The sequence below is a fragment of the Empidonax traillii genome, unplaced genomic scaffold (genome assembly GCF_003031625.1).
Source record: "Empidonax traillii isolate 1590-97213 ecotype Southwest subspecies unplaced genomic scaffold, ASM303162v1 scaffold341:size590984, whole genome shotgun sequence".
Classification (NCBI taxonomy): Eukaryota; Metazoa; Chordata; class Aves; order Passeriformes; family Tyrannidae; genus Empidonax; species Empidonax traillii.
In genome coordinates, this window is record NW_020955534.1 from 480560 (window position 1) to 497935 (window position 17376).

At 41.0% G+C, this 17376-nt stretch overlaps 1 protein-coding gene across 2 annotated transcripts in view; it reads right to left on the reverse strand.

Annotated features, from left to right (window-relative positions):
- RLF (rearranged L-myc fusion) overlaps window positions 1-17376 on the reverse strand; it is a 47888-nt gene that overhangs the window by 19121 nt on the left and 11391 nt on the right. For both annotated transcript variants that reach the window (XM_027892175.1, XM_027892176.1), the window contains exons 3-4: window positions 17188-17269; window positions 7948-8080 (exon numbers count right to left, since the gene is read on the reverse strand). In XM_027892175.1, the coding sequence (XP_027747976.1) occupies window positions 7948-8080; window positions 17188-17269 (215 nt within the window). The remainder of the gene's footprint in view (window positions 1-7947; window positions 8081-17187; window positions 17270-17376) is intronic.

Here is a 17376-nt window from a genome sequence, read left to right on the forward strand (position 1 = left end):
TAGTGCAAAGCAGAGTGGGACAGTCACTCCCTCATCCAGCTGGCAATGCTGTGCCTGATGCACCCCAGGACACAGTCGGCCCTCTCTGGCTACCAGGCACACTGCTTACTCATATTCAAGTTGCAATCAACCCAAAGCTGAAGATTTCTTTCCACAGGGTTGCTCTCCATCCCCTAGTTTGTCCATATAACCAGCATTACCACGTCCTAGGTGAAAAATCCAGCACTTGTTAAATTTCATATGGTTGGTGATTGTCCAGCTCTCTGGTCTATCCAGATCTCTCTGTAAGGCTTCTCTACCCTTGAGCGTGACCACAGATCCTCCTAATGTAATATCATCAGCAAACTTACTTAATGTACATTCAACTCCTGCACCAAGATAATTTACAAAAACATTAAAGAGCATTGCAACTAAAATTGAGCCCCGGGAAACCCCTCCCAGTGACTGGTCTCTAGCCAGACTTAACCTCATTTACTATAACCCTTTGCACCCGACCCATCAGCTCACTGGGTGATGGACTTGACAAGCTGTGTGCTGGACATTTAATCCAGAGTTGCTGTGAGACAGCATCCAAAGCTTTCATAGAGCATACTTTGCTGATGAAACTGTATGCTTCCAAACAGCTGTAGTGCTATTTCCAGCTTAACATAAACACCTACAGAAAGGCTTGATGTGAATCTCCAGATTTGTACATATTTCAGAAGATCCTTGAGAATGAAAAGAGATGATTCAACATGTCCTTACACTACATGCAGTGATACATATCAACCAAGGAACAAATGTTCTGATGAACTGTAGAATAACAACAGAAATTCTTGAGACATCCTGATAAAACACATACTAGAATGGTGCTCTGCAGCAACTGTAGTCAACCAGTTACCGGTGGAGCCTGCAGTAGCCTCTGGATTAGTTAAAAAAAAACGTTTGCCTTAGACTAACAACTTAGCGAAAATATTTTTATGCAATGGCTCTCCACTACACTGGCACCTTATTATTACTATGCAAGATGGGTAGCTAAGAAGCCAATAGTATAACATTTCTAAAAGATTGGATTGTACGTAACACAGAACAAGGAAGTTTTCAAGTTTTATGCATTTAAATTATTGTCCAAACAGAAAAAGAACACGTTCCAACAGACAACACACTAATTGGCAGGAGGTTTACAATGTGCACCTAAACAGAAAACTCATTTCAGGAGCCAGGCACATACCACATGCCTGCAGTGAGACTTACTTGCATTCTGCAGAAGTCTGCTTAGTGGCCCACTAGAGGTAATTTTAAGATTCAAGCCTATGGTAATGGTTTCTATTTTTCACACAGAAAACCTCTGAGCATTAAACTTTTGACCCAGCTGACACTTCACATTGAAGTAACTTCATGAGATAAAGCAAAAAGAACTGCTTGACCAAGAGACAGCCTGCACTAACATCTCCAGATCTCCAGTTGCTAGGAAACAAGTATCCTCTCTTCATTAAAAATTGCATCTGTATGACACCACACTTGAAAATTTCTCAAGGAAAGTTAACAGTGTTTCAATATGGATCCTATTTGATGTAAGAGGCTGCTACCACAACGTGATGGCCAGAATACCACTGCTGAGGGAGAAGTCCCAGAAGGAAGGCTTACCCAACATCAGATCGCTCGCCTCTCCTGGTGGAGTCTGCTATTCATGGGCCTAGCAGGAATGGGGTTTAGTGCCCACAAGCAATTCAAAGCAATTCTGTAGCCCCTGTTTCTACAGCTCTCAGCTCACAGATTAATAATTTTTTTTCAGGTCCATTGGAAGAATAAAAGAAAATATATTCTCTTTACCTATCTAAGAATGATTTAGGTTCCCCTTGTTTACACAGTTAGAGATGCACTCAGCAACCGCTTAAATTAAGCTGTCCTGACATGTCAGAGCCAGCAAGTCAAGACATGGATGGTGTTTTAAGAGTACCTGCAGTCTGCCAGAGAAATTAAACACTTTCAGGTTAACAGTCACATTTTTATCTCCCAGCACAAATGAAGAGAAACTTGCTGATGAAGGTGAACAGGAGAGAGGGTTTCAACTTGTTGCAATTTTTGGGAGCAGCCAGTAAGCACATCCTCCCCAAGGGTGGAAGGTCTGTGCCCCTGGGACAATTCTTTAACACCTAAGGGAGTGTGTAATGAACTCTGCAATGGAGGCAAATGACAAATCGAGCTCCTCTGTCCTGCAAATGGTAAGTGATGAAGGCAGGAGTGAAATTCAGAAATAAGTCACTAATCAGACACCTATCTTGGTACTTAGCTTTCCTCTAAAGTGTCTGGTTTTTTCCAGCAGCCTGCTTGCAACAACCCCCCTTTTCTGAAAATGGAACAGAAACTCATTTTGCTGTCTATTCCTCAGAGAACCTAATTCTGCACTCAATCCTAAATCTGTTACATTTCCATATATGTCCATGAACAGACTTTCTTGTTCCTTCTCTTCCTAGACCTCCTGCTGTTGTCTGTTCTGTCAGTGTTCTACCAAACATCAAGACTAAACCAGCTTGCTGTAAAAATCAGTGCAGACACCCTGCAACCCTTCCCTCTTCAAAACCCTTTAGTCAAAGGGCAGTGCAGTTCCAAACTCTATACATATCCAAAGAGCTTTTATCCCAGAACCGAAAAGTAAGGATAAAAGATTCCCCTCTCACCTAAAACACTTGCAGTAAAAGACAGATTTAAATAACACAATATTGTGAATACAACCTTTATAAAGCATGGATGGTACTAGAGTATGAAAAGACTGATCGCTATGATAAATGTTCACGAGAAACAGCATCTTAGGTGAGCATTTATGCTGGAAGTACCTCTGGAACAGGATAACAATGAGCTGAAGAGCAGTAACATATGTTAAGTATGCACAACTGACATTAAGGTCTGTATATTTTACAATAGCAGTGTGGTAGACAGTTCTGCCAGCTTTCCTACAAACCAGCTCTGGTCAGAGACATACCAAGGTGTTGGTGTTCATCTGCTGCACATAGCAACAAGCTCACCCCAACCTCCTTCATCCTGAAAGATACTGTTTGTTAAGACAAAAAAAAAAAGAAAGAAAAGAAGTCTTGGAATATTAAAACTAGTTGCTTGAGGCACAGAAAAACTGTGGGATGTCATAACTGCTGAAGAGCATCAATTATGGTCACATTGGGATCCCTCTATCATTCAGTCATCCAAAAAGCCTAAGTGGCAAGGATTTTATGGCCCTTTCTTCAAACAAATATTAATGCCCCAAATGACCATCCTGAGCATGCTGACAGTGAAAATCAAGGAACTATCACCCTAGCACATCAAAGTGAAATTTATTAACAGCCATACAAGCAGCAGACAGAATCTATGAAACCTGAGCTGGAACAAATCTAGTAAACCATATTTACAGTTGATGTCAGCTCCTTTTCCCGGTCAGTGCATAAAAAAAAAATAAATTAAGAACACTAAACAAGAGAGGTAGGAGCATGACACACCTTCAGGATTGTTCATTCAAGTAAGTATCTGAAGATTACTAACATGAACCACCACTTCACAAAACACAGCTCCTTCTAGGCACATTGAGCCGAGACATCCGGTTTACCAGTGTCCAACAGCACAAAAACCAGAAATGCTTTTCAGGCACACACCACAGAACCCCAAAAGTATGAAATACAACCTATTCAAAGAAATTAAACTTTAGATGACTGAAATAGGACCCACTTACAACAAAACTTCAGAAGATACTCCGCGAAGCTGCTGTTGTACTGAAGGATAAAATGGCAGTTTGACTAAAATAACTGAAAGCCCATTGCACTGGAGCTCCTTCTGCAATCCTTACTCCCCAGGCATAACAGCAGAGCTGCCATCCCTGCTGGGATCTGCAGAAAGTACATTTTGATTCCTGTTACTTCTATCAAATGGAGCTGGTAGTCAGTAGAGAACAATAGATCAAAGAAGTGACAGAAGTCAGAACGAAGACAAACCTGGTAACTCATCAGTGACATATGATCTCCTACTACAGAAACAAGCATTTGCTTGATATGATTCTGAAGGCAAAAAAGGATTAAGTTAATCCAGCAGACATCTAGAGATAGTAGTTTAATACCAGTTTCAACCATGTTCTATAGAAGGCCAAGAGAGTAATACCAGCTACCCAGAGAGACTTTCTGCAAGCCAAATGAAATCATAGCACCATCTGACTGCCTAGCACAGAGGAACCAAGGGACTGAACAAAGAAATGGAAGTAAACCAAAACCAAGACTTTACTAATCATAACATGTGACATAGCTTCATGGATCAGTTAATATTTCAGCAATAAGTTCTGTGGTCACTGAATTACATTTGTCTTATGATATCAAGAGGATAAACCAGTTACAATGGAAGCACAATCTAGGAGTCAAAAGATTTTCCATGTCATAATATGCCATAATGGTCTAGGGAGTAGGATTTCTTTAAATTTTCATTTTGTCTTGCATCAAAGCATAGGGTAGAAGTTTGGCACCTAAATCTTGCCTTCTGATAAAAAAGTAAACTTTACATATGGCCTCAATCTACTTAGAATCATAGGATATCTTGAGGTAGAAGGGACCCATAAGGATTATCAGTCCAACTCCCTGCTCCTTGCAGGACTACTTCTCTTTTCCTGCACCACTTTAAAGTTCTAAGACTCACAATATGCACTATTTCGATTTCTTTCAAGTATTATTGGATAGTTGGCAACAAGTACAGGTGACCGAATTCTATGCCCTTCATTGTCTTTCCCAGCCTTATGTTCTCTCCTACAACTCCCTCAAATCTTCAGTACCTGTTCATTATGCTCTTAGTCTTCCAAGAGGCAGATAAGAACAAAACCCACCAAATAAAAACCCTTCCATACCCTATAATGTAAGAGCACCAAATTAACTACTAAAGCATTACTTCACAGTGTTTATAGCTATTAAATATCCCCAGCTCCCCGGTTCCCTATTTTCCCATTTGCATTTCTAATAATGCTACTCCTCCCATCTACCACTTTCACAGTATTTGAACCAGGCCAGAAAAGCAGAGCAGGACGTGACAGCACTCTCATGTGGTGCTCTCACTCTCTTCCTACATTTCAGGTACCATATGAGCTCTGCTACTGTTTACTGTTCCCTGCATTGTCAGTTAAAACAGTCAACCAACATCTAAACCATCCTGCTTGGCTGCTGAGAGTACATGTTCAGACAGCTCAAAAAGATCTAGCTATGTCTAAGCAGCTACGCTGCATGCCCACAGGCTACAGGGATTACACTTTTCTTAGTTTATCTCCTCTTCAATTTCCTGAAACCAAGCAAAAAACTAAAGCAATGTTTCCAAGATTGTCATAAATGCAAGACACTTGGTAAGAAGCAACAGTTTGGCAGATCTTTGACTTCCGAGAAGTGTCCTTTACCTAAAATGTCTACCGCTTCACCTTATGATTTAGTTGAGAAATGTGCTTTTGCAAGATTGGTTTCACATGGGATTCCAGAGTCACATTCAGACTGTTTAAGCATGCCTGTGGACTATTCCAGACCACCTGAAAATGCACCTGTGCAGAAAAGCTTCAGTGAAGGTCCTGTTGCCTCTGCTGGGATCCAATGAAAGACACATCAGTGACAACAACTCTTCTGGACATCTATTAAGATCTAGCTAAACACAAAAATATGTACTAAATAATGGACTCTAAGAAATCAAGAGTTTCAGATTGTCAAATATTCTCAGAAATGGACACCTATGCTCAGCCCAATTCAGCATGGTTAGAGATGTGTCAAACAACCAGTTTGTCAGCAGAAACTTAAATAAAAAACAAAAGGACCGAACAAGCTATTCCATCTTATTCCTGCAGAAGTCAACAGGTAGTCTGACCCATACTGAGGTGGCCCTGTGCAGGAACAAGGACACACAGCAGCAATCAGTAATACAGCCACTGCTAAAACCAGCCACATGGGGAAAAAGCAAATTAAGTCTATAATGGAGTCCGCACAGACACACGTGAGGACACCACTCATACTGGAATTCACACCGGTCCTCCAGAACAGCTGTTGGCTCGCCACATGTAAAGGTTACTAACCCTTAACCCCCACTGGTACACTGCTTTCAAAGTTAGGAATTCTTCAACAGCCGAAGAACGGTTTTCAGGAATATGGACCAATTCTGAAATGGAAGTCCTTTTGAGGAGAAATACACCAGGAGCAGTTGTCCAACTGGATGGCCTATCAACACCGCCAATGAAAAACTCTAGGGTAGGGTGTTACTATGGAATGCAATTCTTTTCAAGACATGTTGGAGATGAGATTACATGCTGTTTGGAGCTGTCCTAGTTTTGGCCAAGGATGGGGGGGGGGGGGGGGGGGGGGGGGGGGGGGGGGGGGGGGGGCCTGGAGCTGTGTGGGCGTGTCTAGGTTGTCATTCTATACCACCCAGGTCATCCCTCAGGGGCAGAAGTGAGGGGTTCTCACTCCAGGAAGAGGGGGGGCATAGCTTTGGGTGGAAGAAAAAGGGAACCACTGCTGGTTTTATTTCATTCTTCTGGGGGAGCAAGTGGTGAGTGGAATGGTAGGGTGGCTCCAGTCCTACCAGGAGATTTGTTCAACATTGTTTTTCACTGTCTTGGACTTGTGGAAGAAGAATTGTTTGCCATTGTTTCTTTTTTCATTGTCCCAGGCTTGGTGCAAAGACACTGGTGCAGACACTTCTGTCCATCATTTTCTTCTTTGTCTTGAGAGCTGCGTGGCTTAGGCTGCCTTGTGGTCTTCTTGAGTAAGACTTGGTGAGAATTTCTGCATGTTAACACCCTCTTTCATATACTGTTGTTATTAGCATTGTTGCTGTCACTATTTGTTTTCATATCTCATTGCTGTTTTCAAGTTGTTCTTATTTAAACTCTGAATCCCTGCCTTAATCTCACAGGTGGGGTGTGTGGGGGTATGGAAGGGAGCAGCTGAGGAAAGCTTAATTTTTCCAGCTGGTTTTAAACCAAAATAGGAGTTCAAATGTTTCTACTATTAATACTATTAATTAATACTATTAATACCTGAAGTGAAGGCTAGCAGAGACTGAAGTCCACCCTTGGCTGCTCTTTTTTTAATCCTTCTTTTAGCATACGGAAGCAACATATCCTCTCAAAAACCATAATATGTTTCTCATATAATTATTAAAAAGTACAATAAAGAGACGCTAGCCAAAGCCAGAAAGAAGGATTCTACTATGGAAGAAACCCTGACTTAAAATCCCTTTTTGTTCTTTAATTTTTAAGAAAATATTTTAAACTGTTCTTCCCTTCTATGTTATTTTTAACTTTAGATTACCAGAGGCAAACTGCAGTCTAGCGTACTGTTAATGGAACAGATAAAAAACCTGAAAGTATTTATTGGTACCACTAACAGATATGAAAAAAAATTCAGTGAGTAAAGGAAGACTTTAGGAAAAAAGATATGCAAAAGACATTACATAAAGTGACACTAAAAATCTCCTTTTCTTCACCTCTCAACACTTTCTGATTCAAGATCTTATTTCAATAATCTAAATACAACGAGATTTCCAGCCCAGAACTAATTTCACACTACCCTTCCACATAAATCTTTAATGCCTCTCAAAAGTGTGGACACACACAATTCCTCCCTGTGAAACATTCAGGAAAACATTTCAAACTACAGAGTTATGAGGAACAAACTACATCAGGGACAAATTTTTATGATGGAAAGAGAAATAATTATTTTTAAAAATGGAGTGTTGAAATATTCAAGCTGATGGATAGCACAGCCCAAGAACAGATGCATCGGCTGCACACATTATTCAAAATGCCAGTGAGACAGTTTCACCACTGATGTTATTTAACAACATACAAATACTACTGCAAAATACAATTTGAAATGCAACTGTCTTCTGACTTTAAATCACTGGTTACCCACCTGAACTGCATAAAGTAATTTCTTAACAACCACACAGCTCTAAAAATCACACTCTTACCTTCCTCAGTTTCTACTGGTTGCTGAGATAGAATTTTAAGAAGAATTGGATTTTTCCATACTCCTTCCCTTGTGATATCCACCAATATCTGGAGGTTGTTATTCCCAAATTCCAGTAAAGCATCATGTGAATCCTATAAAATGTTAAAAAAAGTCATTAAAAGTCTTTGCTAAAAATTAGGCCAATGTAATTTTACATTATGTGTCCTAAGTTTCACACCATTTCTCTCTGTCATTACTGCTTTGACGTGTTTGCATTGGAATTTTAATAGTCCAGAGTCCTTTCACTTCTTTAATCCAACAATGGAACTTCCCAATTTCAGCCTACTGAGTGATTGAAATGGCTTAATTCAAAAAGCCTATGCTGCAGTTGTAACTCATTGCAATTTTTATGTTTCTCCATGTACATGTCTATAAAAATTACAGGAATTATTGTATAAAAGACAAAGGATGATTTTGTATCAAAGTATTTAGTGCTATTGAAGAACCTGTAATGAAGGCTAAATAGTTTCCAAAGTGAATAACAAAGTGCCGAGAGCATAACATTGTATATTTACTAAATTTGAGCCAGCCAAGCTGCCATTCCCGAGTTGAAAAAAAAAAAGGGGAGAAGCAATGCAATGGGAGATTTCATCATTAAGATGAATACATCCTTCTACTGGAAACAGAGATGCTATTTCCTTAGAAACTAATCTATGTTCAGTGCATTTCCGATCCTAACAGTTTTGATGCTGTGAAGGCTGACCCAGAGACGCTCCACACTCAGCAGGTCTCCAGCTGAACTCCACCCACCAAACTTCTACACATACTGCTCAGGGTGATCAGAGCCCTACCACTTTGAATTCTGTAAATCTAAAGAGTGAAGAAGAAAGGGAAAAAAAGGCCATTACACACGGAAAGAAGTCTAATGTAGAAAAGAAAGCAACTGGAAATAGATTCCAGTTATTTCATGTCCCTAGTAGGGAAACCGATCTGGGGTGACTTGAAGTTAAAGAATTAAAATATCACCATGCAGAGTTTCCTAACACTTACAATTTGAAGCCAACTAATTGTAAGCAATTTGTGGATACACTTTTAGTAAAAATGCTTCTCACAACTGATCTCAAGTTCAATATGTGGCAATGCCCCCTACTTCTGGTGAGTTGCGTTTCAAGTTGTCTGCACTTTTAACACTATTCTTAAACTCAAGTTATCTTTCAACAGCCTCTGCTGTATCCTGTAGAGATACTGGAATCAATTCTATGTTCTGAGTTGTCAGAATTAAATGGAGTTAATGCTAATGACCATTGGGAATACCAGAGTAACCAAAGAGATCATGGTCTCTCAAAACACAGCAGTGAACTGCTTTTCACACTCCAACACACAAGACGTTTTTCAAGTTCCTGAGTTACCTCCTACAACCAAGGGAATCTGCTATGAAGATGTCCAAGATTTTCCTATTAACCGTTCACAGTAAAAGGCATCTTTGCATTTAATGATTAGATGTCCCTTAATAAATCAGATATTGATGTTCAATATCCAATATCAGATGCTAATTTCAGAACATCCTCACTTTTTTAATATAACAATCTATTTCATTTATTATACTGCAGTGAACTGTACTCCATAAATCTCTGCACAGGAGAACCTGGATTTAATTCTCGGGCAAAGCACTGCCCCACTAAGGAATGAAGCTTTACTCCCAGCAAAAGATTTGTGAGGTGAAAATTACATTCTTGCAGTGAAGGGTTCATTTACACTGATCCACAATCATGTCAATTTTTTTTAAAGGACTCCTTTCTAGCTATGAAATCATCCTATCAGACATGCTACTTCATAAATCCCAAATTAAAGTGAAGCACAGTCAACACAGAATTCTTCCCTCCTCACTCCCCAATTCCAAGTGTATGCTCCAAGTATCCCAAAGCATACTGGTGTACTGTATGTAATAAACTCAAGTATTAGTGTACCACTGAAGCCTATGTCCAGAAGCAAGTTTATACAGATCCACTCATTCCTTGGACAGTCAGTTTCTACAACAGAAAATCATGTGTATGGACCTCTTCAGAGAGCCTGAGCATGACTTTGGGGCACTCTTTCACCAAGCTGAGAACACAGGCAAAGTTAGAAGAATATCATTCCCAGCAAGTACCAAGTAAAGATTTCAACAAGTGGACCATGAAAAGATGTATATCCTCCTGCAAAGCTCATCATAGTAGCCACGTTACTTCTTATTCATCTAGCATACAATAAATTGTGAAATTCTAGAGGGTGAGCAAGAACACTGGGCAGTGTTCTGCAAGTAGGTGTTAAGTATCTGCAGGAAATCTCAGAAGCAGCACAGGGAAGTCAAGAAAAAGTAATGCATATTTTGTATGTTTCTTTGTAAGCTGATAAAGTATCACCAAATGTATCCCTGATTCCAGAAATGGGTATTAATGTACTCCATACCTAGCCTAATCTTCCTACATTAGTCATGACATTAAAGTAACATAATGTCCTGACTCACCTTTAAACAGCATTTCCAGCATTAACTGGTCTTTAGGGTAATAGGCCAGAGGGGAAAGGAAACAAAGCAAGTTATCAGTTGTCATTGTTAAAAGTCCTATCTAACAATTCACCACCTTCAGTGGCTAATCAGACTCCATAAGGTTTGGTGCTTGAGCGGGAGGGACCTGGATGTGGGATATTGCAGAGAGGCTGCTAAGTCTTGCCTTCAGATTATCACCACTTGCCGCTTGCACACCTGGACACCAGTCACACCACAGACTTGGAGGATATACAAGGCTCTAGGGCCAAGCTGAAGGACGTGCGCATTCATCTGATTTTCTTCACTTCGCTGAGGAAACAGAAGGCCAAGTAAAGTGAAAGAACAGCTCAACAGGACAGGACACCAAGTAACAGAGGACACTGAAGAGGCTGAGGAATTCAGCAACTTTGCTCAAGTCTTCCTGTTAAGATCTGCATCCGGCCTTCCTGGTCCCTGTCACCAGTGGCAGAGCTGGAAGCGGGGAAGAGGCATGAATCAGCACAATAGAGATGTTAAGACGATCACATTGCCATTCATACTACCAAACAGAAGCCAAGGGTGTCAATGGAGATTATGGATGTTACTGCAAGTCCTGTACGAAGCTCTGTAAGGTCACAGCCACTGCAGGAAGGTTTCTGGTGACTTAAAGAAAGCACCAAGAGTGAGAAACCCTGGGGAACCACAGGCCAGTTAGCAAAAGCGGTCCCCAGAAAGAATACAGGACAAATTCTCCTGGAAACCACATCCAGTAGCCTGACTACCTTCTGTCATAACAGGCTGCAGATTACATTAGTCACACTTAGAAAGTCTTCTGACAGTCTCCCATAGTATCTTTAAAAACAATTTGTTAAAATAAGGAAAAGTAGACAAAATGCAGGTGAGAAACCAGCTCAACAGCTCGGCTTGGAAGGCTTGTGACAAACTGTCCAAAACCCAGGAGACAGCTGACTCCTAGTAGTGCTTCTCAGGGGTCAACAGTGAGCTGATACTTTTAACACCATTATTGTCTGAATAATGGGACAAAGACATTCTCTGCCAGCCCACAGGCCATACAGAACTGGGAGAGCAAATGACAATGAAGGGCAGAGCAGTCATTAAGACATTCAACAGGCTGCAGAACTTCGCTGACAGGGACTCACTGAACCTCAACACAAGCAAATGCCAAGAGTTGTACCTAGCACAACTCCAAGTATCAGTACAGGCTAGTGATCAGCTGGCTAGGTTCCAGTTTGGCACCACAGGTCTCTAGGGCCTGCAATTTAAATGTAGGTCAGCAGTGAGCCCTTTCTGCAAACGTTAGCTGTGCTGGACAGTCTCAAACAGAATATAACCAGGAGGTTCATGAAGAGTTTACTCCCTTTAGGCACTTTTGAAACTCCACTGGAGCATAACACACAGCTTGCCCTGTATGACGTATTTACCATAACGGAACACGTCCAGCAAAGACCACCATCTTCAGAAGAGAGGTTGAAGTGGATCTAAGACCTGTCTTTATCTTCATTATATCCCCCAGAAGGGAGTTGGAGCTAGACTTAGTCTAACGAGGGAGTGACATGAAGGGAAATTCTGTGTGCGTGGGAGAAGTGTTTCAAAGTTTAAATACTCTAACTTTGAAAGGTCTACCCGAAGTCTGTGCATCTTCCATTTCTTAAAGACACTTAACACTTAGTGGGGCAGGACCCTAAGCAACCTGATTCAAGACAGCCCTTACTCTTAGTGAAGAGGTGGAACAGGTAACTGAGCTTCCTTCCAGCTCCAGCTACCTCATGACTCTGCCACATAGACACCTTCAGGGGACAGCAGATTCAAAGCAGTCACCAGACCTACTGAATGGAAGTCAGTGTTTCTGCCCTGCACTAGTACTTCTCTGCAAGAACAAAATCAAACCAAGATCAGAAGTGAGCCAAAAGGCACACATTAGGAATTCTTTTCAAATGCAGAACTGTAGTGCACACTTCCACCTTCGAAGGAACACCAGAATTAAAAAGTCTCATAGCTGAATGCAACAATCAAGTGGTTTTGATAACTTTAACCATTTCACCTTCCTTAGTATTACCCAAGATTTTCTGCAAATATTTCCCCAAGGTTGATTTTATTTTTAGATAACTGCTGTAACTGTGCTCCAATTCTTAGCTCCCAGCAGACTTGCTAACTGAAACCAGATGTCAAAGACCAAGCTACTCCTAAAAATGATTATGAAGAAAGTAAAACTAGTGAGTGAGCTATCAGTGAGACCACCTCAAAAACCAGTTCCTGATATTGGTAGAAGAGTTTGCTAACTGGCAGATGCAAGGATAGCAAAGTATGATGACTGATTTCTGGTCTTGAGCCTGAAACGTCACCCACAAGGTCAAAGGGAAAAAAAGTCTTTCTGGAGGTCACAGTTGGACCCTCAAGATGCAAGTGACTTTACATGTTTTTGACCAGAGCTCAAACTGCTGTTAGCCAACAGAATTGAGAGACTGACACATGAGCTACAACACATTAAGGTCTCAGGCTGTGTTTAACCATTTGAGAACATCACTTAAGCAATCCTTATGCTTACACAGTTGTTCCTCCTCTCAAGTCTTTGCTTCCTGTCCAAGCTGGGACAGTAAACCAAACTCACCAGAGAGAGCCTCAGGGGATGAATGGGTTTTTTTGTTTTATTAAAATTAAAGCATGATCACTTCACACTGAGCTAAATGGCATGCCAATAGAATCAGGCAGGTGAATGATACACTTAGTGCTTAAGTCAGTGCTGCTGCCAAAAGATGCTCAAGTGTACCCTCAGCTTTAAAAATGTCAGTGGAAAATAAACTGATCTAAACCTATATCCATGAAATATCTAACAGTCCAATTTCCGCAAGTGGCAGTTATGATCCTATAGGAAGTCTATGTGTATTATTTTATCCTCAGATCTGGATGATTAAAAAACCAGTTACAGGTGTGCAGGTAGTAGGGATACTGGATCTTACCTACAAAACCAATAGAATCTCATTCTGACAACCTCTACTTTTGGCCTTTTCCAACTACATGGCACACAGAATTAAGTCTTTTCAATACAACAGGCTGTCACTGTGCATTCTCCTCCCTCACACTAATGTTAGAGCATTAACCTCTACCAGTCTCAAGAGTAGGTCATACTAAAGACTAAGTCCAAGAAACACCATCAGCATTTAAGAACCTATGCATTCAAACCTCACCTAGAAGACTGAACTCAATGAGCTTTACTGAGTTCTATAATGGCATCCAGTACAGGTGTTATGCCTTGGGGAGGGATGGAACTATCAATCAAAGTACTGACAAGCTAGAAGCCACTGCCTCAGAAACAGCCAGAGCAGCCCACTTATCTGCCATCACCACCAGAATGATGTAGCCGGAAAAAAAAAAGGAAATCATACAACTTGGACATGGGTCAGGTACTACTACTGAAAAGACTACTGTCCCTAAGATTATGGCATTCTATGATCCAGATATCCAACAGGACAAAACAATGTCTTCCCAATAGCATCTCTTCCCTATTCTGGGGGCTTCAGGTCACAATACAGAGCCAGCAGAGCCCAGCCCAATTATGAGGATCATGCACATTTTAGGGCTGAAAGAACCTTAGAAGGTGAGAAAGAAGGGGCTTATTATAAAACTGAACTGATTTGCTGAGTCAGCACTGTGTTTGAGATTCAGGGTATCAATACCAAAATAACCAACACACGTAGCATAAGTAACTAACTACTGCCAGTACACTCCCCTTCCATTATAGATGCTTAGCTGAACCTACTGAAAAATAAAAGGCTAATATTAATAGGAATATTTGTGAAAATCTATTTTGAATACATCAAAAATCTCTGAATAAATCTAATGCAATATTTAAGAACACAGATCTCATTAAGTTAGGACAACACCATAAACAGGCCCTAAGGAGCAGGACATAAAACATTTCACTCCAAATGAAGGATAATACAGTAAGAGCCTATGGACAATGTTCAAAAGAAAAGACAATCCTTGGAACAGATTACTGAAGATACCAAGATTTTTCAATCCCAGCAATTTAAAGCAATCAGCACCTCCTACAATACCACAGAAGTTTTTGGCTTATGATCGGCCTCGAATCACAACTTTTCTAAAGAAAGCATTCATGCTCTTTTGTAAAGCTTGAAGGGAACCAGGTGCCACAATCCGTATTCAATAATCACAACAACACATCTCTATTCTCACTAAGGTCATCTTTGAATGTGTAGTTTTATCTTCCTCAGCTGACCAGACTATATCCGTTCCCACAGTATCCCTCTCACTAAGTTCCTCCCCCACATTAACTGAGTTTACTTGTATCAAGAGCCCTGTTTTAATTCTGCCCCAATCTTTTCATTCATAATTTACAGCATTTCCCCAGCTGCATCTGCATCCTTTTGCTCGCTGCCACTGTATAAATCTGTGCCAAGAATCCTGCCATACAATCTCACATCTTGTTTTCATTTTGCACAGGCTTCCTCTGGTCTTGATTACAGATAAGGAAAACTGGACTCAGGGGGACTGCAGGACATAACTGCTGTTATTTAGGATAACAGAACAAATAGCTTCAGGACACCAAATAGAGCTTTTGACAGCGTTTTGTATATTAAGCTGGACACCAGTGACACTCCACTTTCAGTCCCCACATCTTGATGCTTTGAAATGCAAGCCCTTACCTTTCACACTTCTGGACTGAAAATTTATTTGAAGTTTCATCAACTCTCACAACCTGTGTAGATCATTACGGAGCAATAATTACTGCAGGCAGATCTGAAAAATACCTCTGTTCCACATTAGGAGTTATAGTCCTCAGAAGCCACACTTGTCCCTTTCATTAGGAAAGCAATAAGCACATTTACATCCATCAGTCTGGGGCACATACATAACTTTGCAGTGCCTTGCTACTGGGTTTGCCTGAAGATTTGCACATTAACACAGTCACAGGCTTTAAACCTACAAGACAGCCTACGAGTGCTTCATGTCTGAAGGTTTCTCTTGCTCTCTGTATGACTGCATATTCTTTCTCTGGTGACAAGTGAGTTCCTATTATACTCAGGACAAGATACAAATGTTCTCATTCTCTTATTTCTGCCAGAGTGCTACTTCAAAATCTCATTAAAAGCACCTCTTTGTGAAAGTCCACAAATCTCTTCAGCAAGGTTTCAGAACACCATGTCTAGTCAGCTAACTATCTGAACCATAAGGACATTAGGTGAGTGCTAAACTTAGAAGTTATAGCTTCAAAAGGTCACTACAAAAGTCAGGTATATATTACTACATCTGGCAGTGGCCTTCATTCTAAAGGTTGATATGAGAGATCTGGGTTTGTGTCACCCTTTGCAGAATCCCAGAAGGGGCTCGTGTATGTCTCCAACACCAGCAGCTGGATGCTATGGACTCAACCGAGGATTGCTGGTAGTAACACCTTGGGACAGAGCATGATGTGGTTGGAGAAGGGGCCACGCAGAGGTTAGGGTAGCACTTTTCATGGACAAATATCCTTGTTCTAGTTCCTGGAGATAAGCGCAACACACAAGTGCAGGAATGAAGCCAAAAAGTGGAGATGGACTGCAGGGGAGGGATCAAGACCACTCAAGATCCCCAAAGCCTCTGACTCCTTTCCAGAAAGGCCGGAAAAAACTGACTGCACATGCTAAATAACTTGCATACAAAGTGAGAAACCTAACTTCAGGACAAGGAAACCTACTGATAAAAAGGTACCCACACCAAGCCTGGGTGGCTCTACCAAACTGCTCCTCTCAGTTTAAAGTGACAGGCTTATTCATCTCCAGTCTACTGAAGAGTTTCCACACCTGCTAATTCCTTGACTGCAGGTGAAAGTAAAGTAGAAGCTCCTTTAGAGTCTGCATCTTCAGAGCTACTGCAGCAGGAACCAAGCCTGAGGGACTAAGGAAATCCCCAGTCACAAGGGTATAAGGTCTTATGATAAGTACAAGGACAGCTGCGAGGTCTAAATTCACTTCCACGTACTTCCTGCCAAAGTCTTCACTTCAGTAACTTAGAACTGATATTAGCTTCCAACTTTAGCAGTCACAGTTAAAGCCAGCACACAGCAGCAACAGAACAGTCCATGGTCCTGGAAGGGTCTATCAATATGAACACAGAAATACCACTCCTGTCTTTAAGCTCCAGCAAGGAACACAAGTTCTTACAGACAGCTAGGTACTACCTCCAGACTAAAACCCTGAAAACATCTCTTCCTCCTACAGAGTCTACAGCAGTCATCTTGATTCAAGGGTAGAAACATAGTAGTATGAGCTTATTTCAGCAACACCTCAGAAGAAACACTTCTAGGAACCGCCTGGACTAAAGACCTGTCCAGCTATTTCCATCCCTCTCAAATCAGGCACAGACACTAATTTGCCACTTAGATCTCTACAAAAGCTCTTTTGTTATCTTCAGAGTGATGCTTCAGAGCTGTTACATCACTCCATCTAACTCAGTCACTCAGTCCTTCTCTCACATAAATCACTAGATCAAGATTTGCTACAGTGCTCTTGTTGCAGTTGCCATTGACTATAGTTATAAACCTGCTGTTGGTCCTGAGGCTCCCAATATTGTAGCTGCAGTTAGTCTTTTGCTCAGAAATTCCTGCTGCAATAGGTAGCAGCAATGCAGGACAGGTGGAACTCAAGGGAAGGGTAGAAGAGAAGGAACAGAACAGCAGTTGTTTTGGGGGATTTTTTAATATGTAAATGCAAAAAAGAAATTCAGAACACTTACCTGAATGGATTGATGGAATCCTAACCACACCTCATGTGGCAATTCACTTTCAGGAATTGAAAGCAGTAGTTCAAAACAACTCCTGGAAAAGCAAAAGGCAAGTAAACAAGCTACCTGAACACATTCTCTTGTTACATTAAATAACACTTGTGGCACATATTACTTACCATTCAGATAAGAAACAATAGT